The sequence below is a fragment of the Drosophila melanogaster genome, chromosome 2L (genome assembly GCF_000001215.4).
Source record: "Drosophila melanogaster chromosome 2L".
Taxonomy (NCBI): domain Eukaryota; kingdom Metazoa; phylum Arthropoda; class Insecta; order Diptera; family Drosophilidae; genus Drosophila; species Drosophila melanogaster.
The window spans coordinates 5,158,455-5,185,380 of NT_033779.5; the positions used below are offsets into that span (position 1 = coordinate 5,158,455).

Sequence of the window (26,926 nt, forward strand, 5' to 3'; positions counted from 1 at the left end):
GCAATGCGGGAATCAATCGATGGCATGCAGCAAGTCTACGATGCGACCGCTCGAAAGTCCTATGCGCTGGATCCCCATTCAGTGGTGACCACTTCATCGACTGTCTCGTTGCTTATGAAGCCAACGGCGGCAGTAGGTCTAACCTATGCTGAAGTGCTGTCGGGACAAGCGAGTCCGGTAAGCAGCGGTAATGAATCGGTAACCAATTCCCGACCAGAACGAGACCCCTCCACGACGACAACAACAACGACAACACGGCAGCAACAATCGAACGATACTCAGAACACGACCACTATTACAACCATTAAGACTACCACAACTACGACAACGACTTCGAGAAGTACGCACGGCGATGATGATCAAAGCCAGGAGAGACAAGAGCTCAATGGCGGTGGCAGCACCACAGCCACAGCAAACTATAAGCGCCCCCAACAGGTCACACCACCCAGCGAGAATACCTCAAACACGGTTCCTAACACAGCTACGACAACGATAACCAATCCCAATATCCAGTTCATCGAAAGCGAGCGGAGGCATCAGCATCACCACGCGAAAACGGGTAAGAAGCTTCATGCGCCGCGGCCAGAACGACGTGGTCGATCGCCCAGACGACGACCACCTCAACAGCAAAAGCCAGTGGAATCATCTCAACAACCCTCGATCGAAATTCAATTGGAGCGCCAGCAACCACAAGAACAGGAGCAACTATTCTTGCCAGCTGATGACCGAACTAGATCTCGCAGCCCCATGTGGGTACCAGGATCGACTTCCTACGCTGAGGTTCTTCGGGGACTAGAGCTGGAGCGGATCAGGGCCGAACAGCAGGCCGCCCAGGCAGTTCAGGGACGTTCCGATCTGACCATTCAGGATGTTGTAGACGCTAGCGCCGAAGTTGCAGGCAGTATTTACATACCCCAACCAGATCCAGAGCCGCCCATTAAGGAAACGCAGCAGCCACAGCCACCACAACTGGAACAGTATATTACCGAAACGAGCACATTACTTGACTATTCGACTACCCAGCAACAGGAACAGAAACCCCCAATTAATTACGAAGTCCCAATGACTGCCGAAGAGATTGCAGCCACCTACTTGCAGCCCGATCCGCAGTTGTATCAGACAATGTACGAAAACGTGGCCGATAGCGGTCAGTGGGGTTTTGTCACGGGTTCGACGACAGATCCACAGCAGCAGCAGGCTCCACAGAACTACTACGAGCAGATAATGCAGATGCAGCAGTATCCCATACAGTATCAACAGGTGGCTGTACCACCAGCCGCCACTACGCAATATCAGCTTTTAGCAGGTTACTATCAGCCGGTGGCTCAAACGGAGGCCTATTCCACGGTTTATCCGGCAGAACCAAATCAAATCTACTATGCACCACAAGCGACGGAGTACTCGCAGGAATTTTCACAGCAGCAGGAGCAGCAAGTCGAACCTATGCTTGAATACCAGCAGGAAGCAGTGGAGCAGACATATCTGCTTGATCCATATCGTGCGGAGAGCACTCTTCCCTCGACGACCGGCAACAGCGTGCTGGATCGCGTTGTTACCACACTGGCATCCATCGTTCAACAGAGTGCAGAACCCCTGACCACCAGCACCCAGCAAATCGAACCTCTTGCTACTGTTGTCCAGAGCGAGCCGTACTATATTGAAGAGCATGTTCAAATGCTGCGACCAGTAGAGCCACAGGAACTTGAGCTGGACGAACCGCGACCTGATATCACATTTGGTCAGTTTGAGGTTGATGCTATTGAAACCATACCATTGGATGAACCACAAGCTCCACAAACGGAAGTCGAGACTACTGAGTCTCAAGTCCGTACTCAACAAACTATTACGACAACCACCTATGTAACAGAGACTTCAAATGTCTCCGAACAGACACAGCCAACTGTGATAATGCAGCAGACTCAGGAAGTCATCGCGATACCAGATACACCAGAGATCCCCACAGAAGAGCCCACAAATGTTGTGGTGCACCCCAAGCCTCAGAGGCGAAGCAACCAACAGGTCCGGCCCCAGGACATTAGCACAGGCAGCACTTACGCCGAAGTCCTTTTCGGTCTCCACCACAAAGAACATCCAGTTTTCCAGCCATCCAGTCAGCAACCGACCCCAGTGCGCCTCACGTCCTCGCCGCCTTTGCAACGCAAGACAGAACAGGCTGGTCCTATCAGTAACACAGCTTTTACCAGTAAGACTACCCAACCAGGCCGTCAAGTCGAGAAATCGACGACATGGGAACACAAGAATGATAATGTAGACTCACGAAACTCGCGAAGTAAGAGAGTGAGGCACGAAGCGCAACCGGAACCACTACCGATTAAACAGAGTACCAGGAAAGACGGTAGGACGGTTAGAAAGCCCCAGTCTGCGGATACAAATGGTATTGCCTCGGTGGAAACCAAAGTTGTTGTGGATACCCCAGCTCCCAGTGTTGTAGTTGAAGAGACTTCAAAGCCTGAGCCAAAGCCAAGAAAATCGAAGAAGTCTAAGAAGACTACTACTGATAATGTGGTTGAATCAGCCGTCGATATTTCCGTGCCATCTAAGAAAGATACGCAATCGGTCCTTCCCTCTGTAGGGAAAAAGGAAACTGTGGTCGAAAAATCTGTGATAAAGAAAACCGTTGAACCATCTGTTGAGCCAGTAGAACCAGTTCCAGTTCCCTCGAAGAGAGAAAAGAAACACAAGCCGGTCAAGGAAAAGGAAACTCCTCAGTCAGATGAACCAGTTCTTGAAGTTTCACCAGTTGCTCCAACCAGAAAAGAGAAGAAACAAGTCAAGACAGTTGTTAAGAATGTTGAAACTACCATCAGGAACGAACCATTAATTGAAAAGGAGACTTCTAAGCCAGCTGATGTTCCAAAGACACAAGTAAAGCAAACTAAATCTGTGGTCGAAACGGTAGTTGAAAAGAAGGTTCTCCAACCAGTCGTTACTGAGGACGCAGAGTTAGCAAAGTCTGTAACACCGGCAGCGCCTTCGAAGAAGGACAAGAAAAAGAACAAGACAGTTGTTGAGCCAGAAGTGATAAAGAAGCCAACTGAGATTGTTATCGAAAAGGAGGTAGTAACGCCAACTGTGATTGAAACAACCGATGTTTCTCAAGTACAAGAACAACCAACTTCTCCTACTTCTTCGAAAAAGGAAAAGAAACAGTCGAAAAAAATTGTTGAGACCTCTGTCATTGTCACAGAAAATGTGGAACCGGCTGTTCAGCTAGAGGCTGCTCCTCCACTGCCCACGAAGAAGGACAAAAAACGGTCTAAGAAGGAACCTAAGGAAGATATTGAAATTTCTTTGCCATCGGAGCCGTTAGTTTCTGTTCAGGAAACCGTTGAAAGTGTTGAAACCTTATCCGAAACAATTCCTGAATCAAAATTAGAAGGAGAAAAGGTGACAATTCAATATGAAAATGTTTTTTCAGATTCTGCACCTAAAACAACCAACACTGTAACCGAAGATTTGGCATCATCAATTGATGTTCCACCCACCAATATAACTGAGACTATTATCGAAGGCGAGCCCACGGTTACCACATCGACTAATACCATTTCAACGGAAAGTGGAACTACAACTATCACAACGCGAACAATAACCAAGCATATTACCAAGCGCATAGTGAAGCGTATTGTAGATGGTAAGGAGGAGATTGTTGAAGAAGATGTCATTGATGATTTGCCAGAAGAGAACATCTGCGTTGAGCAGTACAATCTACCAACAATCGAAACCACCACCAATGACGTGCCAATCGATGTGACCGGATTCGCTACAACCCAGGATACAATCGTACAGCAGGGATCGATAACTAAGACCGTTATTACCAAGACAAAGCGCATCCTGAAACGCATCACCGAAGACGGAGAGGAAATAGTTGAGGAGATCTTCGAGGATGAACCCGAGGTGGAGCGCGACGTTACACTACTGCCAACAACAGTGGTGACTTCGTTGGATGTCATTAAGGATGCTGCCCATAATGTGGTTGCGGAAGTTATTAAACAGGCTGAGGAAATAACGCAACCTGAATTGCAAGAATTGCCTGCTAAGGTAGAAAGTCCCACTGAACCAGAAGTTATCAGCGAAGTTGTTGTTGAGCAGGAGCAAAATAAGCCACAAAAGCCTTCGAGAAAGGACAAGAAGAAGCAAAAGTTATTGGAGAACCAACCAGAAACTGTAATCGAAACGAAGGTTGTTGAAATTGTCAAGCCGCAACAAGAAATCACAGAGCCCCAAACAGAAATCACAGAGCCCCTGAACACAACAAGTGCAATTACAACGGATAATAACCAAACCGTTTCGTCGGAGCAAACTACTGTCAGCGATGATAGTGGCCTCATTAAGACCACAGTTATTCGTACAACCAAAATCGTAAAGAAAATCTCAAACAATCAGCAGGAAAGTCAGGAGATGAACTCTTCCACCTATTCAGATGCACCCTCGTCTTTGGGTTCTTACGATTTGGCGGAAGAAGCAATAGAACCTGCTAAGATTGAAAAATCAGAATCGAATAGCCGTGAAATTAGCGATGAGGGCGTGGTTAAAACCACTAAAACTACAACTACCAAAACAATCATATCCCCCAAGGTAGAAGAAGTCCAAGAGGAGCCATCATTGCAAGTGACATCCACTGTGTCGCCTCCAATCGATATTGAGTCTGAGGAGGGTGGCGTAATAAAAACAACTATTGTGCGTACCACCAAAATTGTCAAGAAGATTTCCAATGAGACCGAAAATATCAGCGAGACAAGCAGTGAACCCGAAGTATCTCTACCAATTGTGGAAACAGTCATTCAAGATGCACCTGTAGTAGCTGAATCGGTTACAACCGAATCAAATAGCGATGGTATAACCAAGACCACAACGACGCGGACTACAAAGGTTGTGGCCAAGACTGTCACCGAAAATGAACAAGAAATCCTTAATCTACCGGATGTTCCTGTTGAACCAGAGAATACAACCGTTTTGGGTGTAATTGAAACCGTCGAACTGCCAGAAGTTCCGGAGGCCCCTGTTGGAGTCGAGGACAAGCTCCTAGTCACGGCAACATCTACTAAACTTTCCAAGGCTAATCAAGAAAAGTCCAAAATATTGGACTTTATTAGCGCAGAACAAAATGCGACTGATAAATATATAGCGCCTGGAAAAACTGTACCGCAGATTCCAGTTATCGAGGAGCTTGAGAACAGTTATCCAATTGAAGAAAGTACGGCACCTGAGCCAGAATCTTCAGGTGTTGGGGATGTTGTCAAGACCACAATTGTTCGAACAACGAAAATTGTTAAAAAGGTAACCCAAAACACGGAACAAAGCGTCAATGTAATCATCGATGCTCCTGAGCCGGAGACTGAAAAAACGGAACCAGAAGAGCCTATTGAGGAGGCTAGTGGTGGTGTGACTAAGACAACAACTGTGCGTACTACGAAGATCGTGAAGAAGCTGAATGAAGATGGTGAAACAACCACGGAGGAGACCAGAACTGCCAGTGACCCAGTGACAGTGCGCGAACCTTCGCCAGCTTTTTCGGAAGTTCCGAGCGATACTTCAACCACATCCAGCCAAATCGATGGGGCAATTATCAAAACTACGACGATTCGCACGATGCGCATTACAAAGAGGGTCTCCAATGACGGACGTATTCACCTTACGGAAAGCGAGACACCAAGTGATGTAATCGTAACTTCTAGCATCGAAATGCCCGATCAACGACCAATTAGTCCACTTATATCGTCGAGGTCAACCTCTCCTGCTGTGACTCCTAGTTCCGAACTAAAGCTAGATAATTTGGGTGCAAATATTCAGTTAGGATTGAAAGACAGTCCGACCGGGGTCAAGGTTATTGGCATCGAAACTAGCACAGAGAACTTGCCAAAGCTTTCTGAACAGCAGTTGGCTACAAGCAAGACTAATGGGGACATTAACACGACGGATAGTATTACCACTACTACGACGACCACCAGGAATACGATACTTACGACTACGCAACGACGAAGCTTCGAAACCGAAGATGGCACAAATGTTCTTTTCGTGGGAGAAGGCATTGACGGTGCATATCCACCGGGCACAGTTCAAAAAATTTCCCTTATTACCCATGAAGAGAAGCTGAAGACACCTATTGTGAAAATGCATCTTGATTTTCCGGAGGTTAGTCTTCGGGTGACCGAGACTGTGACTGAAAATGTGGAATCCCTGCAAAGAACAGCCGAAAGTAATGAAAATTCCGTGATTGAAGTTGTTGAATTGTCCAAATCTGAAGTTCCAGAAGCAATAGAATTGAAGACAGCTCCCGTTGATGATCATGTTAGCAAGTTAGACGAACTAGTCAAGATCCCAGAAGCGACCCCAACAGTTTTACCCGAAAGTAATCCTGCAGAATTAAGTCCCGAAGAACAGAAGCTTTTCGAGGATATTCAGAAGAAATTGTCTAAGAAAGATAAAAAGAAGCGCCCAGCCATTCCAGAAGAATTTATTAAGCAAGAAACGGTTCAGGTTCTTCTAGAAGAAAGCAAAGGTAATGATGCTCCTAATGTTGTCCCAGTAGTTGAAGAACTTACGGATGTCGCTAAACCCTTAGATAAGCAGGACCCTGTTGCCCCGTCTGTAAATGTAGAAATAGTTTCCGAAACTACACTTGTTTCAAACACTGATGACGGCGAAGTAGATACTAAGCTGATCCCTGTTCCAGAGTCAGAGAAACTGCTCAACATCTTTGAAGACTCGTCCCTAATCTCAACCTCTAAGTTAATCGAGCAAAGCAATTCAGAAATTCTTTACCACGAATCTATAGTAGAAGTTGTCCCTGTTTCTACCCAAGAAGAAGTGCAAGTAGAAAATCCATGTGAAACTCAATCAAGCCCTGCTCCTACTAATATCGCTAATGAAATTGTTCCTGATAAACATAGCGCATTAATTGCTGAAGCATTTGTGGCTAACACGGTAAGCACTTTAAGTATAATCACTAATATTGAGAAACTTTCACCTTTAAACAAAATATTTGAAATTCCCAAATTTGACATATCCAAATTTACTATTGCTGAGGGTAATTATCACATAATAAATTCTAAAACTAAACCAATTGAGAAGTTGGATCCTACCGAAACTGTTCCCGTATCGCCACCAAAGTCGGTAAGCGTCGACATTGACACCGAAACAAAAATGGAATCTACCGTCACCGACGTGGGTTCAACAACAACAACACAGGTTTCCAATGTAGACCAACAAAAAGATAATATTCCAGCTATATATCACTTCGAGATTCCCAAATTTGACATATTGTCCCTTAGTAAGGCGGAAAGCAGACAGAGAATTCTTCAAGCTTACGAGCTTCAGGAAGCATCCAGAACTGAAGAAGATCACACAACAGCCAACGAAACTTATATTTCTGAGGATCCCCAAAAACCTGAACCAGTTCCTCAGCCACAACATGAGGAATCTGTAACAGAAGAATTCGTTAAGCCAATAATTAAAGCTCCACTTGAAGATGGAAGCATTATAACTGAAACCACAACAACAATAACGACCGAGTCTTTGAGCAAAACTTCTATTCCTGAAACGATACCTGAAGAGCCCAAAAAACCAGTTGTGGACGATTCCAAGACTATTACAACAGTTACCACTACAACAACAACTACCGAAACCATTAGTGAACTTCCTATTTCCGAAGAACCCAAGAAGGTAGTAGAACCGGAGAAGATACCTGAAGAACCCAAAAAGCCAGCATATGCCGGTCTTCCCGTCGATGAGTCTTCTAGCTCGTGGATGGATGTCTTGGATGAGCCCATGAACTTCTCTGACGACGAAGAGGAACCAGTTCCTGAACCACTAAAGGAAGAAACTGTTGTGGAAGAAATAGTCGAGGAAAAGCCAATTGTTGAAGTTTCTGTTGTCGACGATTCTAAGACTATTACAACAGTTACCACTACAACAACAACTACCGAAACCATTAGTGAACTTCCTATTTCCGAAGAACCCAAGAAGGTAGTAGAACCGGAGAAGATACCTGAAGAACCCAAAAAGCCAGCATATGCCGGTCTTCCCGTCGATGAGTCTTCTAGCTCGTGGATGGATGTCTTGGATGAGCCCATGAACTTCTCTGACGACGAAGAGGAACCAGTTCCTGAGCCACTGAAGGAAGAAACTGTTGTGAAAGAAGTAGTCGAGGATAAGCCCATTGTCGAAGTTTCTATTGTGGACGATTCCAAGACCATTACAACAGTTACCACCACAACAACAACTACCGAAACCATTAGTGAACTTCCTATTTCCGAAGAACCCAAGAAGGTAGTAGAACCGGAGAAGATACCTGAAGAACCCAAAAAGCCAGCATATGCCGGTCTTCCCGTCGATGAGTCTTCTAGCTCGTGGATGGATGTCTTGGATGAGCCCATGAACTTCTCTGACGACGAAGAGGAACCAGTTCCTGAACCACTAAAGGAAGAAACTGTTGTGGAAAAAATAGTCGAGGAAAAGCCAATTGTTGAAGTTTCTGTTGTCGACGATTCCAAGACCATTACAACAGTTACCACCACAACAACAACTACCGAAACCATTAGCGAACTTCCTATTCCCGAGGAAACCAAGAAGGTTGTCGAACCGGAGAAGAAACCTGAAGAACCCAAAAAGCCAGCATATGCCGGTCTTCCCGTCGATGAGTCTTCTAGCTCGTGGATGGATGTCTTGGATGAGCCCATGAACTTCTCTGACGACGAAGAGGAACCAGTTCCTGAGCCACTGAAGGAAGAAACTGTTGTGAAAGAAGTAGTCGAGGAAAAGCCAATTGTTGAAGTTTCTGTTGTCGACGATTCCAAGACTATTACAACAGTTACCACCACAACAACAACTACCGAAACCATTAGTGAACTGCCTATTTCCGAAGAACCCAAGAAGGTAGAAGAACCGGAGAAGATACCTGAAGAACCCAAAAAGCCAGCATATGCCGGTCTTCCCGTCGATGAGTCTTCTAGCTCGTGGATGGATGTCTTGGACGAACCTATGAACTTCTCTGACGACGAAGAGGAACCAGTTCCTGAGCCAGTGAAGGAAGAAACTGTTGTGAAAGAAGTAGTCGAGGAAAAGCCAATTGTTGAAGTTTCTGTTGTCGACGATTCCAAGACTATTACAACAGTTACCACCACAACAACAACTACCGAAACCATTAGTGAACTTCCTATTCCCGAGGAACCCAAGAAGGTAGTAGAACCGGAGAAGAAAGCTGAACCTTCGTCATTCGACGAACCTATGAACTTCTCTGACGACGAAGAGGAACCAGTTCCTGAGCCACTGAAAGAAGAAACTCTTGTGGAAGAAGTAGTCGAGCCAATTGTTGAATCTTCTGTTGTGGATGAAAGCAAAACAATAACAACTGTTACGACCACAATTGTTACATCTACCAATCAAACTAATACTTTGGAAGAGGAGAACTCTCTTCCCGCGCCAGCTGAACCGCAAATTATTAGTAATGTGGTAGATGATGTCAGTCAATTGGAGAAGCCTCTTGAGGGACCCATTGATACATGGTCCAGCGTTTTGGAGGACACCATTTCTAATACTGGAAACATTGGTTATACCTCAACTTTATCGGCGGACGCACCTGAGTTTACTCCATCTTATTTGAGACATACCTTCTCCGATCAAACGCATACATTCCTTGCCAATGAAAGGATATACAACGAATTTATTCCCAGGAATAGGCCAGAACAAACAATTGGGCCACACCAAAAGCCTAAAAAGGCAAAGCCATCAAAGCGACAGAACAAGAAGGTGGAAATCCGAGAAAAAATTATTGATGTCCAACCTGCTCAAGAAATAAATATTGTAGAACCGGTACAAATTGTCGAAGAAGTGGAGAATGTTTGGAACATGAACCGGGATGGTAAATCGTATGCTGACGTGCTACTCAACTCTGGAGTTACAGGTGACGACGTCCCATCTACTGAGTTACATAAGGAAATCCCTCACAAAACAGACATAGTCAAAACTAAAGCCCAAGAGCCAAAGAAGAAATCGAAGCCAGAGAAGCGGCAGGCAGAAAAGGTTATTGAACTGTCCTCAGCAAGCATCGAAAGCGAAAAATCGAAGCCAAACAGCGACAGTGAGCAATCTAAGCCTACGACAGAAAGTGAATTATCCAAACCAACGACAGAAAGTTCCAAAGAGCCGTCTTCTGATGAAAGGGATGTTTCCAGCACATCCGAGTTGACATGGTCAGCCCTTGTGCAAAGACCCGGCGAGTGGTCAGATTCAACCGTAAATAAAAAGCAGACTTCTCATACGGCTGTCACAACTAAAGAAACACATCGCCAGAAAGAAAAGGAGGAGCCCAAAAAGACCACAAAGGCGAAGAAGACAAAGAAGTCCAAGAAACCCGTTGTAGATCCCGTCTCGACTACATCTGAGGACGAACAGCCCGAGACTGTGCCCGAACCAGTGGAGGCAATGCCTGCACCAATAGAGTCAAAACCGGAGCCTGAAGTTGTTCAGAAGCTAGAGAGTAGCAACGCATTCTCCTGGGCCTCACTTGTAAAGAGACCAGGCGAATGGATTGACAACACTGTTACTCACATTAAAACCGCTGTCACCCCATTGCCTGATGTAAAAGAACCAATCAAAAAGGACAAAAAGCCACAAAAGCCCAAGAAACAGAAGGCAACCAAAAAACCTACTCCCGTTGCTCTGCCCGAAGATGAAGTAAGCAGTGAACCCTCTGAGGAAATAGTTGTGGAGTGTGAGGTGGAAGAGAAAGAAACTAAATCTATCAAAAATACAGAAAACGCCTTCTCTTGGGCGTCCCTGGTAAAGAAGCCCGGCGAATGGGTTGATGACATTGCTTCTCGTAAAAAGCCAGTTGAAATCATTCACGAGGAGCCTAAGGAGGTGCATCCACGGAAAGAACGTAAAATTTCAAAACCTCAGCCCAAACCTCAGTCTGAAAACACCACCAAGCGTAATAACAAAAAGGAAACTCGTGAGCCCGTAGTTGTTCATTCGACTTCAGAGGAAAGTGATGTGGTTGAGGTATTAGAGCCTACAAATGAAAATACAATTACTTGGGCTAAAATAGCCAGTCAAATTGATCATATGACTGACTTGAAACCAAAGGCTAAACAAGAAACAAAGCCAAAACAAGGAGAAAGGGTAAAAGAGCAAATAAGATTCGATCGAATTGAGAAACATCCAAAAGATCATGCTATATCATCAGATCTAAGTCAACAAAAGGGAGATTCTGGTCATTCCTGGTCATCTGTGGTAAGTCATCAAGTCACTGATTTTATTGAAGCTGAAAGTATAAAACCAGTTCCTAAGAAGTCTGTGAAAAAGTCGAGTGGCAATACCCAACCAAAAATTGCACCAAAACTGGAGGAACCTTTGCAAGAACCCGTTCAAAAGGACGTAGAAAGTACACCCCTAATGCCATGGTCTGAAATCATTGACGATGGGTTGGATGACGTGGTCGTTGAACGAAAATCGTGGAAAGAACTTATAGAAGACGAAATAGAAATTCCTCTTCCTCATGAGAATGGAGAGAAAGCCAACATTGACAAGATTATTGAAACCATCCAGGAAATACAATCAACCAGCGAAGAAAAACCAAATAACGAATCCAAAACAATTACAACAGTAACCACCACAACACTATCAACTGAGTCTATCAGCGAATCTGTTACTCCAATGGAACCCAAGAAAGTTGCCGAACCAGTGCCTGAGCCACTGAAGGAAGAAACTCTTGTGGAAGAAGTAGTCGAGGAAAAGCCAATTGTTGAAGTTTCTGTTGTGGACGATTCCAAGACCATTACAACAGTTACCACCACAACAACAACTACCGAAACCATTAGCGAACTTCCAATTCCCGAGGAACCCAAGAAGGTTGTCGAACTGGAGAAGAAACCTGAAGAACCCAAAAAGCCAGCATATGCCGGTCTTCCTGTCGATGACTCTACGAACTCGTGGATGGATGTCTTGGACGAACCTATGAACTTCTCTGACGACGAAGAGGAACCAGTTCCTGAGCCAGTAAAAGAAGAAACTGTTGTGCAAGAAGTAGTCGAGGAAAAGCCAATTGTTGAAGTTTCTGTTGTGGACGATTCCAAGACTATTACAACAGTTACCACAACAACAACAAATACCGAAACCATTAGTGAACTTCCTATTCCCGAGGAACCCAAGAAGGTTGTCGAACTGGAGAAGAAACCTGAAGAACCCAAAAAGCCAGCATATGCCGGTCTTCCTGTCGATGACTCTACGAACTCGTGGATGGATGTCTTGGACGAACCTATGAACTTCTCTGACGACGAAGAGGAACCAATTCCTGAGCCACAGAAGGAAGAAAGTCTTGTGAAAGAAGTAGTCGAGGAAAAGCCAATTGTTGAAGTTTCTGTTGTGGACGATTCCAAGTCCATTACAACAGTTACCACCACAACAACAACTACCGAAACCATTAGTGAAATTGCTATTCCCGAGGAACCCACGAAGGTTGTCGAACCGGAGAAGAAACCTGAAGAACCCAAAAAGCCAGCATATGCCGGTCTTCCCGTCGATGACTCTACGAACTCGTGGATGGATGTCTTGGACGAACCTATGAACTTCTCTGACGACGAAGAGGAACCAGTTCCTGAACCACTGAAGGAAGAAACTGTTGTGGAAGAAGTAGTCGAGGAAAAGCCAATTGTTGAAGTTTCTGTTGTGGACGATTCCAAGACCATTACAACAGTTACCACCACAACAACAACTACCGAAACCATTAGCGAACTTCCTATTCCCGAGGAACCCAAGAAGGTTGTCGAACCGGAGAAGAAACCTGAAGAACCCAAAAAGCCAGCATATGCCGGTCTTCCTGTCGATGACTCTACGAACTCGTGGATGGATGTCTTGGACGAACCTATGAACTTCTCTGACGACGAAGAGGAACCAGTTCCTGAACCACTGAAGGAAGAAACTGTTGTGGAAGAAGTAGTCGAGGAAAAGCCAATTGTTGAAGTTTCTTTTGTGGACGATTCCAAGTCCATTACAACAGTTACCACCACAACAACGACTACCGAAACCATTAGTGAACTTCCTATTCCCGAGGAACCCAAGAAGGTAGTAGAACCGGAGAAGAAGCCTGAAGAACCCAAAAAGCCAGCATATGCCGGTCTTCCCGTCGATGAGTCTTCTAGCTCTTTGATGGATGTCTTGGACGAACCTATGAACTTCTCTGACGACGAAGAGGAACCAGTTCCTGAGCCAGTGAAGGAAGAAACTCTTGTGAAAGAAGTAGTCGAGGAAAAGCCAATTGTTGAAGTTTCTGTTGTGGACGATTCCAAGTCCATTACAACAGTTACCACCACAACAACAACTACCGAAACCATTAGTGAACTTCCTATTCCCGAGGAACCCAAGAAGGTAGTAGAACCGGAGAAGAAGCCTGAAGAACCCAAAAAGCCAGCATATGCCGGTCTTCCTGTCGATGACTCTTCGAACTCGTGGATGGATGTCTTGGACGAACCTATGAACTTCTCTGACGACGAAGAGGAACCAATTCCTGAGCCACTGAAGGAAGAAACTGTTGTGGAAGAAGTAGTCGAGATAAAGCCAATTGTTGAAGTTTCTGTTGTGGACGATTCCAAGACTATTACAACAGTTACCACCACAACAATAACTACCGAAACTATTAGTGAACTTCCTATTTCCGAGGAACCCAAGAAGGTAGTAGAACCGGAGAAGAAACCTGAAGAACCCAAAAAGCCAGCATATGCCGGTCTTCCCGTCGATGACTCTACGAACTCGTGGATGGATGTCTTGGACGAACCTATGAACTTCTCTGACGACGAAGAGGAACCAGTTCCTGAGCCAGTGAAGGAAGAAACTCTTGTGGAAGAAGTAGTCGAGGAAAAGCCAATTGTTGAAGTTTCTGTTGTGGACGATTCCAAGACTATTACAACAGTTACCACCACAACAACAACTACCGAAACCATTAGTGAACCAGTTATATCCGAGCAACCCAAGAAAACAGTAGAACCAGTGAAGAAACCTGAAGAATCCACAGAAGTCGAGCCAAAACCATTGTCTTCTAATATATGGGAACTGCATTCGTCATATGCTGATGTCTTGCGTCATACTGTGGACTTCATAAGTTTAGAAAAGAATAATGTTGAAGTCCCAACTGAATCAAATTTAGGTAAAGTGCCAACAGTAAAAGAGCCTGCTAAACTTCCAGAACCTTTGATTAAGACAAAGGCTAAGAAAGAAAAACCGTTAAAGAAGGAAAAGGGAGCTAAGCTTTTGACGCCTAAAGATGAAGTTCTACCAATCGAAAGAGAATCAGCAAAGGATGAAACAAAGACGTCGTGGTCAACAATGGTCGAGAACGATTTTGATGATAACGTTCAAACAAACATACTCAGTGCCGATAGCACTTTGTGGTCTTCAATTGTCCGACAAGGTGCCCAGGAACCTATTACCAAAATGACACAATCTGCCGACCATGATGGTAAAGTTCTAGAACCTGCATTCCAGAATTCACAAGAAATAAACAAATTCATTTCCCAAGAAAGAAGCTCCACAGTGATTGAAAAGACTAAGAAACAAAAATCAAAGAAGGAAAAGAAACACAATAAGATAGAATCAGTAGTTGAAGTGGCTTTAGAACCATACGTTGATAGCACTTTCATGCGCGATGATCCTAAAACACAGCAGAATGCAGAAATTCCGTCTGTTTTGGAAAGTTTACCTATTCAACCCAAGTCTTGGTCATCTATCGTCTCACAAACCGAGGTTCTGCCTCCAACAAGTATAGAAAGTAAAATATCCCAGAAAGCCGTTGATCCTCATAGGTCAAAAGAAGTGCAGGAGTTCATTAGTAAAGAACAAATCTTTTCAACGACTGTAAATGCCGATTCTAAGAAACCTGAAGATAAGAAACCCTTAGAAGAAAAACCGAAAAAACAAAAATCAAAGAAGGAAAAGAAAACTAAGGTGGTGGAAGCTCCAGAACCCATCGTTGAGTCTGCAGTTCCTGAGGCCGTTGTTGAACCCACTGTTGAAGTGACATTTGTTGAGGAACCAGTGGTTGAGGTGACTACAGTTGTAGAAGAAGTAACGCCCGAGACACAACCGGAACCCACTCCAGTAAGTGAGGTGGCCCCATCGCAACCACTATCATGGTCGTCTATCGTTTCTCAAACCACGGAAGTTACGACAAATGTAACAGAGACTCGCTTCACGGAAGAGCCTGAAGATAAGAAACCCTTAGAAGAAAAACCGAAAAAACAAAAACCAAAGAAGGAAAAGAAAACTAAGGTGGTGGAAGCTCCAGAGCCCATCGTTGAGTCTGCAGTTCCTGAGGCCGTTGTTGAACCAACTGTTGAAGTGACATTTGTTGAGGAACCAGTGGTTGAGGTGACTACAGTTGTAGAAGAAGTAACGCCCGAGACACAACCGGAACCCACTCCAGTAAGTGAGGTGGCCCCATCGCAACCACTATCATGGTCGTCTATCGTTTCTCAAACCACGGAAATTACGACAAATGTAACAGAGACTCGCTTCACGGAAGAGCCTGAAGATAAGAAACCCTTAGAAGAAAAACCGAAAAAACAAAAATCAAAGAAGGAAAAGAAAACTAAGGTGGTGGAAGCTCCAGAACCCATCGTTGAGTCTGCAGTTCCTGAGGCCGTTGTTGAACCCACTGTTGAAGTGACATTTGTTGAGGAACCAGTGGTTGAGGTGACTACAGTTGTAGAAGAAGTAACGCCCGAGACACAACCGGAACCCACTCCAGTAAGTGAGGTGGCCCCATCGCAACCACTATCATGGTCGTCTATCGTTTCTCAAACCACGGAAGTTACGACAAATGTAACAGAGACTCGCTTCACGGAAGAGCCTGAAGATAAGAAACCCTTAGAAGAAAAACCGAAAAAACAAAAACCAAAGAAGGAAAAGAAAACTAAGGTGGTGGAAGCTCCAGAGCCCATCGTTGAGTCTGCAGTTCCTGAGGCCGTGGTTGAACCCACTGTTGAAGTGACATTTGTTGAGGAACCAGTGGTTGAGGTGACTACAGTTGTAGAAGAAGTAACGCCCGAGACACAACCGGAACCCACTCCAGTTAGTGAGGTGGCCCCTTCGCAACCACTATCATGGTCGTCCATCGTTTCTCAAACCACGGAAGTTACGACCAATGTTACAGAGACTCGCTTCACGGAAGAACCTGAAGATAAGAAACCCTCGGAAGAAAAACCGAAAAAACAAAAAGCAAAGAAGGAAAAGAAAACTAAGGTGGTGGAAGCTCCAGAGCCCATCGTTGAGTCTGCAGTTCCTGAGGCCGTTGTTGAACCCACTGTTGAAGTGACATTTGTTGAGGAACCAGTGGTTGAGGTGACTACAGTTGTAGAAGAAGTAACGCCCGAGACACAACCGGAACCCACTCCAGTAAGTGAGGTGGCCCCATCGCAACCACTATCATGGTCGTCTATCGTTTCTCAAACCACGGAAGTTACGACAAATGTAACAGAGACTCGCTTCACGGAAGAGCCTGAAGATAAGAAACCCTTAGAAGAAAAACCGAAAAAACAAAAACCAAAGAAGGAAAAGAAAACTAAGGTGGTGGAAGCTCCAGAGCCCATCGTTGAGTCTGCAGTTCCTGAGGCCGTTGTTGAACCAACTGTTGAAGTGACATTTGTTGAGGAACCAGTGGTTGAGGTGACTACAGTTGTAGAAGAAGTAACGCCCGAGACACAACCGGAACCCACTCCAGTAAGTGAGGTGGCCCCATCGCAACCACTATCATGGTCGTCTATCGTTTCTCAAACCACGGAAGTTACGACAAATGTAACAGAGACTCGCTTCACGGAAGAGCCTGAAGATAAGAAACCCTTAGAAGAAAAACCGAAAAAACAAAAAGCAAAGAAGGAAAAGAAAACTAAGGTGGTGGAAGCTCCAGAGCCCATCGTTGAGTCTGCAGTTCCTGAGGCCGTTGTTGAACCAACTGTTGAAGTGACATTTGTTGAGGAACCAGTGGTTGAGGTGACTACAGTTGTAGAAGAAGTAACGCCCGAGACACAACCGGAACCCACTCCAGTAAGTGAGGTGGCCCCATCGCAACCACTATCATGGTCGTCTATCGTTTCTCAAACCACGGAAATTACGACAAATGTAACAGAGACTCGCTTCACGGAAGAGCCTGAAGATAAGAAACCCTTAGAAGAAAAACCGAAAAAACAAAAATCAAAGAAGGAAAAGAAAACTAAGGTGGTGGAAGCTCCAGAACCCATCGTTGAGTCTGCAGTTCCTGAGGCCGTTGTTGAACCCACTGTTGAAGTGACATTTGTTGAGGAACCAGTGGTTGAGGTGACTACAGTTGTAGAAGAAGTAACGCCCGAGACACAACCGGAACCCACTCCAGTAAGTGAGGTGGCCCCATCGCAACCACTATCATGGTCGTCTATCGTTTCTCAAACCACGGAAGTTACGACAAATGTAACAGAGACTCGCTTCACGGAAGAGCCTGAAGATAAGAAACCCTTAGAAGAAAAACCGAAAAAACAAAAACCAAAGAAGGAAAAGAAAACTAAGGTGGTGGAAGCTCCAGAGCCCATCGTTGAGTCTGCAGTTCCTGAGGCCGTTGTTGAACCAACTGTTGAAGTGACATTTGTTGAGGAACCAGTGGTTGAGGTGACTACAGTTGTAGAAGAAGTAACGCCCGAGACACAACCGGAACCCACTCCAGTAAGTGAGGTGGCCCCATCGCAACCACTATCATGGTCGTCTATCGTTTCTCAAACCACGGAAGTTACGACAAATGTAACAGAGACTCGCTTCACGGAAGAGCCTGAAGATAAGAAACCCTTAGAAGAAAAACCGAAAAAACAAAAATCAAAGAAGGAAAAGAAAACTAAGGTGGTGGAAGCTCCAGAACCCATCGTTGAGTCTGCAGTTCCTGAGGCCGTTGTTGAACCCACTGTTGAAGTGACATTTGTTGAGGAACCAGTGGTTGAGGTGACTACAGTTGTAGAAGAAGTAACGCCCGAGACACAACCGGAACCCACTCCAGTAAGTGAGGTGGCCCCATCGCAACCACTATCATGGTCGTCTATCGTTTCTCAAACCACGGAAGTTACGACAAATGTAACAGAGACTCGCTTCACGGAAGAACCTGAAGATAAGAAACCCTTAGAAGAAAAACCGAAAAAACCAAAGGCAAAGAAGGAAAAGAAAACTAAGGTGGTGGAAGCTCCAGAGCCCATCGTTGAGTCTTCAGTTCCTGAGGCCGTTGTTGAACCCACTGTTGAAGTGACATTTGTTGAGGAACCAGTGGTTGAGGTGACTACAGTTGTAGAAGAAGTAAAGCCCGAGACACAACCGGAACCCACTTCAGTTAGTGAGGTGGCCCCATCGCAACCACTATCATGGTCGTCCATCGTTTCTCAAACCACGGAAGTTACGACAAATGTAACAGAGACTCGCTTCACGGAAGAACCTGAAGATAAGAAACCCTTAGAAGAAAAACCGAAAAAACCAAAGGCAAAGAAGGAAAAGAAAACTAAGGTGGTGGAAGCTCCAGAGCCCATCGTTGAGTCTTCAGTTCCTGAGGCCGTGGTTGAACCCACTGTTGAAGTGACTTTTGTTGAGGAACCAGTGGTTGAGGTGACTACAGTTGTAGAAGAAGTAACCCCCGAGACACAACCGGAACCAACTCCAGTAAGTGAGGTGGCCCCATCGCAACCACTATCATGGTCGTCCATCGTTTCTCAAGCCACGGAAGTAACGACAAATGTAACAGAGACTCGCTTCACGGAAGAACCCGAAGATAAGAAACCCTTAGAAGAAAAACCGAAAAAACCAAAGGCAAAGAAGGAAAAGAAAACTAAGGTGGTGGAAGCTCCAGAGCCCATCGTTGAGTCTGCAGTTCCTGAGGACGTTGTTGAACCCACTGTTGAAGTGACTTTTGTTGAGGAACCAGTGGTTGAGGTGACTACAGTCGTAGAAGAAGTAACGCCCGAGACACAACAGGAACCCACTCCAGTAAGTGAGGTGGCCCCATCGCAACCACTATCATGGTCGTCCATCGTTTCTCAAACCACGGAAGTTACGACAAATGTAACAGAGACTCGCTTCACGGAAGAACCTGAAGATAAGAAACCCTTAGAAGAAAAACCGAAAAAACCAAAGGCAAAGAAGGAAAAGAAAACTAAGGTGGTGGAAGCTCCAGAGCCCATCGTTGAGTCTTCAGTTCCTGAGGCCGTGGTTGAACCCACTGTTGAAGTGACTTTTGTTGAGGAACCAGTGGTTGAGGTGACTACAGTTGTAGAAGAAGTAACCCCCGAGACACAACCGGAACCAACTCCAGTAAGTGAGGTGGCCCCATCGCAACCACTATCATGGTCGTCCATCGTTTCTCAAACCACGGAAGTAACGACAAATGTAACAGAGACTCGCTTCACGGAAGAACCTGAAGATAAGAAACCCTTAGAAGAAAAACCGAAAAAACAAAAACCAAAGAAGGAAAAGAAAACTAAGGTGGTGGAAGCTCCAGAGCCCATCGTTGAGTCTGCAGTTCCTGAGGACGTTGTTGAACCCACTGTTGAAGTGACTTTTGTTGAGGAACCAGTGGTTGAGGTGACTACAGTCGTAGAAGAAGTAAAGCCCGAGACACAACCGGAACCCACTCCAGTAAGTGAGGTGGCCCCATCGCAACCACTATCATGGTCGTCCATCGTTTCTCAAACCACGGAAGTAACGACAAATGTAACAGAGACTCGCTTCACGGAAGAACCTGAAGATAAGAAACCCTTAGAAGAAAAACCGAAAAAACAAAAACCAAAGAAGGAAAAGAAAACTAAGGTGGTGGAAGCTCCAGAGCCCATCGTTGAGTCTGCAGTTCCTGAGGACGTTGTTGAACCAACTGTTGAAGTGACTTTTGTTGAGGAACCAGTGGTTGAGGTGACTACAGTTGTAGAAGAAGTAAAGCCCGAGACACAACCGGAACCCACTCCAGTAAGTGAGGTGGCCCCATCGCAACCACTATCATGGTCGTCCATCGTTTCTCAAACCACGGAAGTAACGACAAATGTAACAGAGACTCGCTTCACGGAAGAACCTGAAGATAAGAAACCCTTAGAAGAAAAACCGAAAAAACAAAAACCAAAGAAGGAAAAGAAAACTAAGGTGGTGGAAGCTCCAGAGCCCATCGTTGAGTCTGCAGTTCCTGAGGACGTTGTTGAACCAACTGTTGAAGTGACTTTTGTTGAGGAACCAGTGGTTGAGGTGACTACAGTTGTAGAAGAAGTAAAGCCCGAGACACAACCGGAACCCACTCCAGTAAGTGAGGTGGCCCCATCGCAACCACTATCATGGTCGTCCATCGTTTCTCAAACCACGGAAGTAACGACAAATGTAACAGAGACTCGCTTCACGGAAGAACCTGAAGATAAGAAACCCTTAGAAGAAAAACCGAAAAAACAAAAACCAAAGAAGGAAAAGAAAACTAAGGTGGTGGAAGCTCCAGAGCCCATCGTTGAGTCTGCAGTTCCTGAGGACGTTGTTGAACCAACTGTTGAAGTGACTTTTGTTGAGGAACCAGTGGTTGAGGTGACTACAGTTGTAGAAGAAGTAAAGCCCGAGACACAACCGGAACCCACTCCAGTAAGTGAGGTGGCCCCATCGCAACCACTATCATGGTCGTCCATCGTTTCTCAAACCACGGAAGTAACGACAAATGTAACAGAGACTCGCTTCACGGAAGAACCTGAAGATAAGAAACCCTTAGAAGAAAAACCGAAAAAACAAAAACCAAAGAAGGAAAAGAAAACTAAGGTGGTGGAAGCTCCAGAGCCCATCGTTGAGTCTGCAGTTCCTGAGGACGTTGTTGAACCAACTGTTGAAGTGACTTTTGTTGAGGAACCAGTGGTTGAGGTGACTACAGTTGTACAAGAAGTAAAGCCCGAGACACAACCGGAACCCACTCCAGTAAGTGAGGTGGCCCCATCGCAACCACTATCATGGTCGTCCATCGTTTCTCAAACCACGGAAGTAACGACAAATGTAACAGAGACTCGCTTCACGGAAGAACCTGAAGATAAGAAACCCTTAGAAGAAAAACCGAAAAAACAAAAACCAAAGAAGGAAAAGAAAACTAAGGTGGTGGAAGCTCCAGAGCCCATCGTTGAGTCTGCAGTTCCTGAGGACGTTGTTGAACCCACTGTTGAAGTGACTTTTGTTGAGGAACCAGTGGTTGAGGTGACTACAGTCGTAGAAGAAGTAACGCCCGAGACACAACCGGAACCCACTTCAGTTAGTGAGGTGGCCCCATCGCAACCACTATTATGGTCGTCTATTGTCTCTCAAACTACTGAAGATGTAGCAGAGGCTCTTATCACTGATGTAGCTGAAGATCAGAAACCTTTAATGGAAAAACCGAAAAAACTTAAGGCAGGGAAGGAAAAGAAATCCAAGGTTCAGAATGTTGAAGAGTCAATTTTGGAGTCTGATGTTCCATTGTCCGTTGTTGAACCCATTATTGGATTTACCACTGTTCAAAAGGATGTACCACCAAAAACGGAATCGCATACGTTTTCATGGTCGTCTATTGTTGCTCAGTCTGTTGAGGTTCCACGAACAATTCCAAAACATGTAGAATCAAAAACGGGCGGAATTCAAAACTTTATCGCACAGGAGCAAAATTACTCTACGGTTGTGAATGATTCAGTCAAAAAGCCGAAACCTAAAAAGGAAAAGAAAATAGTTCAGCCTATTCAACAACCAACCGGTGAAAGCGTTCCTGTCCGAAAAGATCACATGCGAGAAGGAGTAACTAAAGCAGTTCCTGAGCCACAAACTTTGTCTTGGTCGTCAATCGTTTCGCATAACATCGATTTGACGCCAACGTTTACTGAAAACCGTGTCATTGAAGCCGTCGATGAGATCAATCCCGATGACAGCAGTAGTAATCAAGAAGGTGAGCTTCCCATTCATGTTGATGAAAGGAAACGAAAACCCAAAAAGGACAAAAAACGAGATCAAAATATTGAAACTTCTGTTGTCTACGAAGAGATTCCAGAAACTGAACGCGTAGCTGTGTCTTCCACGCCTGAATTCAGCATTCAGTTGCCGGCACCAACAAAACCATCAGTGTGGTCATCATCAGACACCTATGCCGAAGTTGTTAAGAAGTCTGGTTACAACAACAATACGAACATTAAATATCAGAAAATTGAGGCAAGGGAACCAATCAAGAGTGAACCAAAACACACATTTGTCGAAGTGCAGACACATGAAGATCTTCTGGAGTTCCCGGACCCTATCATTCCTGCAATTGAAAGAGATGAAGCACTTGAGAAACCCTCTCAGCTATCATGGAAGGACCTTGTAGATGAGGATGATGTGGATCCGCTGGAGTCGTGGCATAAGGGAGAAACAGATTCTGTAGAGATAAAGACACAAAAACCAATACAGGAAAGACATTCCCGAGTGAGCGTAAAGCCGGAAATTCAAATAACCGAGGTAGTTACTGAAACTCAATCGCAATCCGAGACTGACCAAGAATTCTTGGAAATTACTTCAAAGAAACGAAATCGCTCACGCTCACGTTCGCAACAGTCACAGGCTTCGAACATTGATGAAAAGCATCAAAAGAAAAAATCAAAGAAGCCAAAAAATACGGTACCTAAAGCACCAGCTCAACAGCCTACGGAAGCTCCTGAGGATGTCCAGCCTCCTAAGGAATCTGTACCATCTGTAGAAGAACCGTCTCCACCACCAGCTCCTTCTCCTAATACCTCAGGTATGTCATGGGCTGCTATAGCCGCCCATAATGTGCCAGAACCAGTTCAACATATTCGACCCCTCCAAGCTGAGGCCAAACCAACTGTCGTTGAAGATGTAAGGAAATCAACAAATGAGCACACAGTAAACATTCCAATCACTTTCGAAACTACTGAGCCAAAGACTAAAAAGCCAAAGCAAAAGTCTAAGCGAAAGTTGCCAACCGATGTGGTTGATTTCATTAATGCAGAAAAATCGATACATCAAGTGATTGCTTCCAAACCTGAAATAGTTGAAGAACCTGGATCTATAATAGTTGAAGACGTCAACAATACTTTAACATCATGGGAAATAAAAACTCCACTTGCTCCCTTTGAATTTGTTGCCGAGTCTGAAGTTGAACCAGTATCTGAGTCACATATGGAAGACCTCCCTGTCGAAAAAGTTTTGAAGACGGAGCCAATTGTTGAATCTACGGCGGTAGACGAATCTAAGACTACTACAACAGTAACCACAACAACAACAACTACCGAAACCACTAGCAATGTTTCTATTCCCGAGGAACCCAAGAAGGTTGTCGAACCAGAGAAGAAACCTGAAGAACCCAAAAAGCCAGCATATGCCGGTCTTCCTGTCGATGACTCTTCGAACTCGTGGATGGATGTCTTGGACGAACCTATGAACTTCTCTGACGACGAAGAGGAACCAGTTCCTGAACCACTGAAGGAAGAAACTCTTGTGGAAGAAGTAGTCGAGGAAAAGCCAATTGTTGAAGTTTCTGTTGTGGACGATTCCAAGTCCATTACAACAGTTACCACCACAACAACAACTACCGAAACCATTAGTGAACTTCCTATTCCCGAGGAACCCAAGAAGGTAGTAGAACCGGAGAAGAAACCTGAAGAACCCAAAAAGCCAGCATATGCCGGTCTTCCCGTCGATGAGTCTTCTAGCTCGTGGATGGATGTCTTGGACGAACCTATGAACTTCTCTGACGACGAAGAGGAACCAGTTCCTGAGCCAGTGAAGGAAGAAACTCTTGTGGAAGAAGTAGTCGAGGAAAAGCCAATTGTTGAAGTTTCTGTTGTGGACGATTCCAAGTCCATTACAACAGTTACCACCACAACAACAACTACCGAAACCATTAGCAAACTTCCTATTTCCGAGGAACCCAAGAAGGTAGTAGAACCGGAGAAGAAACCTGAAGAACCCAAAAAGCCAGCATATGCCGGTCTTCCTGTCGATGACTCTTCGAACTCGTGGATGGATGTCTTGGACGAACCTATGAACTTCTCTGACGACGAAGAGGAACCAGTTCCTGAGCCAGTGAAGGAAGAAACTCTTGTGGAAGAAGTAGTCGAGGAAAAGCCAATTGTTGAAGTTTCTGTTGTGGACGATTCCAAGTCCATTACAACAGTTACCACCACAACAACAACTACCGAAACCATTAGTGAACTTCCTATTCCCGAGGAACCCAAGAAGGTAGTAGAACCGGAGAAGAAACCTGAAGAACCCAAAAAGCCAGCATATGCCGGTCTTCCTGTCGATGACTCTTCGAACTCGTGGATGGATGTCTTGGACGAACCTATGAACTTCTCTGACGACGAAGAGGAACCAGTTCCTGAGCCAGTGAAGGAAGAAACTCTTGTGGAAGAAGTAGTCGAGGAAAAGCCAATTGTTGAAGTTTCTGTTGTGGACGATTCCAAGTCCATTACAACAGTTACCACCACAACAACAACTACCGAAACCATTAGTGAACTTCCTATTCCCGAGGAACCCAAGAAGGTAGTAGAACCGGAGAAGAAACCTGAAGAACCCAAAAAGCCAGCATATGCCGGTCTTCCCGTCGATGAGTCTTCTAGCTCGTGGATGGATGTCTTGGACGAACCTATGAACTTCTCTGACGACGAAGAGGAACCAGTTCCTGAACCACTGAAGGAAGAAACTGTTGTGGAAGAAGTAGTCGAGAAAAAGCCAATTGTTGAAGTTTCTGTTGTGGACGATTCCAAGACCATTACAACAGTTACCACCACAACAACAACTACCGAAACCATTAGCGAACTTCCTATTCCCGAAGAACCCGAGAAGGTCGAACAAGCAGTCGTCAAAGTTGAAGAACCAAAGAAACCAGCATATGCCGGCCTGCCGGTTGATGCCTCTTCAAGCTCTTGGATGGATGTCTTGGATGAGCCCATGAACTTCTCAGACAGTGAAGAAGAACCCGTACCAGAGTCACAAACTGAAGTAACACCCTTGGCACCATTTAAGGATGTTGCAGTTGATAAGGTTCAAAAACCAGTCGAAACAGCTAATATATCTATTGACTCTGGAAATACTGAAGCCGAGAAGACTCCCCTGGCGCCCTTCGAAGAAATTCCTGACTCTCCTTTAGACGATGCGTTTATATGTGAGACTTCCTACTGGTCAGCAACTCTCAAGCCAGGTCAAAAACCGGCATCCACAGTTGAAACAACCGAGACAAAACAAGAGGAAAGCCAACCCATTAAAGTAACTATTCCAGACGATGAAGGCATTGACGAAGTGGCGGTAAAGTCACCCACTGATCAGCCAACAACATGGTCAGCAATTGTCCAAACCGAGACAACTGTGTTCCCAACACCAGATGTACAAAAGGACAATGAAAAGACTCCTGATTGGTCTACTCATGTTGTGAGCAAAACAACTGACTTCCAGGAGCCGAAGCCTCTGAAGAACGTGGTTGATTCGGAGAATATAACAACAACGACAACAACATATGTGACCACAACGGTGACTACACATAAGGATACATCTATCGTGGAGAATGAATCGCCAGCAACATCTTATGTGTCCACTGTGGTAACCAGCCATAAAAATGAACTGGATTTGGAACCAGAACCTTTTGAACTAACTAAACCGGATAACCTTATCGAGAATCTTAATCGCGAGGCATTCAAAGTGCATCCCCAATACGAATTCTTGCAGGGACAATACCAACAACTGAAGGTGGTAAATATAACGAAAGAACCGTATTTGGAGGAACCCAAAGAAGATGTTCCTTTGGTAGAAGATTATGTGATAATTGAACCCGAAGCGATACCTGAAATCAATTCCGAAATCCTTGCTCTTAATCTTTATCTTGACCAAACCAATATATTGCCCAAGACTCGTATAGATGTCGACACCATTAGCCAGTTGCTCACCCTTCAGAAGTCGTCTGATCCTATAGTAGAAAAAGAAACTGTCCAAGGGGAAACTAAGAGTGTAGAAATTCTTGTCAAAAAATCCATTGTAGAATCGCCTATTGAACCCATAGCTGACGAGCCACTTGTCATTGAAACATCTCAATCTCCGCCTGAACCCAGTAAATTGCTCTGGAACCTCAGTCAAGATAATTTCCTCAAACTTATCAATCACTATAAACAAACGGCAGGCGATGCATTCGCATTGTTGCCAAGGACAACCACAGACACGACGATAGCTCAGGAAACTCAAGACGATAAGCAAAAGACTGACGGCATTACAGAAACTGTAGTGACAACCACGACGACCACGATAACCGATCGCGTTGTAGAAAAGACTGAACCAGATGCATCGTCATTACCAATCATTCCTACCGCCCAGCCATTGACGGCACCAACGCTTGGTAACCTCGATCAGTTGCGTCTGAATCTGTATCTGGACGATTGGCAGCCAGCTAGTGTGGATGCACATTTGGCTGACGATTTGTTCGATGGATTGAAACGTGTTGATGTCGCCGGTAGCGAAGCGGAACTCGACAAAGACAAGAACCAGGAGCAACAACCTGACGGTGATGCCAAAAAGCCAGATGGTGTTACTGGAATACCAGACAAGGACGATCATGACAGTGACGATGATGACGACGACGACGACGATGACGACGACGAGGGAGGTAAGCCGACTGTGCCAGAAATTCGCAAGCCGAACGACGATGATGATAAACCGAACGACAAGGATCCTGGTAGCGGTAGTAGTGGTAATGTGACCCCCACACCCGAGCACGATGCCCAGTACGGTCAGAACCGTAGCTGTTCATCGGAGTATAGGTCCACCGATCTACCGGGTGGTGTGGGTCATTGGCGTGACGACAGTACTTATCTGGCTCTAGAAGCCGAACAGCCTCAGGTTAAACTAGAAAGTGTACCACTGGCACCCACTATATCGGGTGTTGAATCTGTACTAACCGAAA

The 26,926-nt window shown here is 45.1% G+C and overlaps 1 protein-coding gene across 9 annotated transcripts in view; it reads left to right on the forward strand.

Moving 5' to 3' along the window:
- The window catches only part of Msp300 (Muscle-specific protein 300 kDa), a 106,126-nt gene that overhangs the window by 57,578 nt on the left and 21,622 nt on the right, over positions 1-26,926 (forward strand). For 2 of the 9 annotated variants that reach the window (NM_001201766.2, NM_001201764.2), the window contains exon 6: positions 1-26,926. This exon is cut by the window's right edge. The exons of 6 other annotated variants lie outside the window; for them this stretch is intronic. In NM_001201766.2, coding sequence (NP_001188695.1) covers positions 1-26,926 — 26,926 coding nt within the window. One more of the 9 variants, NM_001273162.1, reaches the window with a different exon arrangement.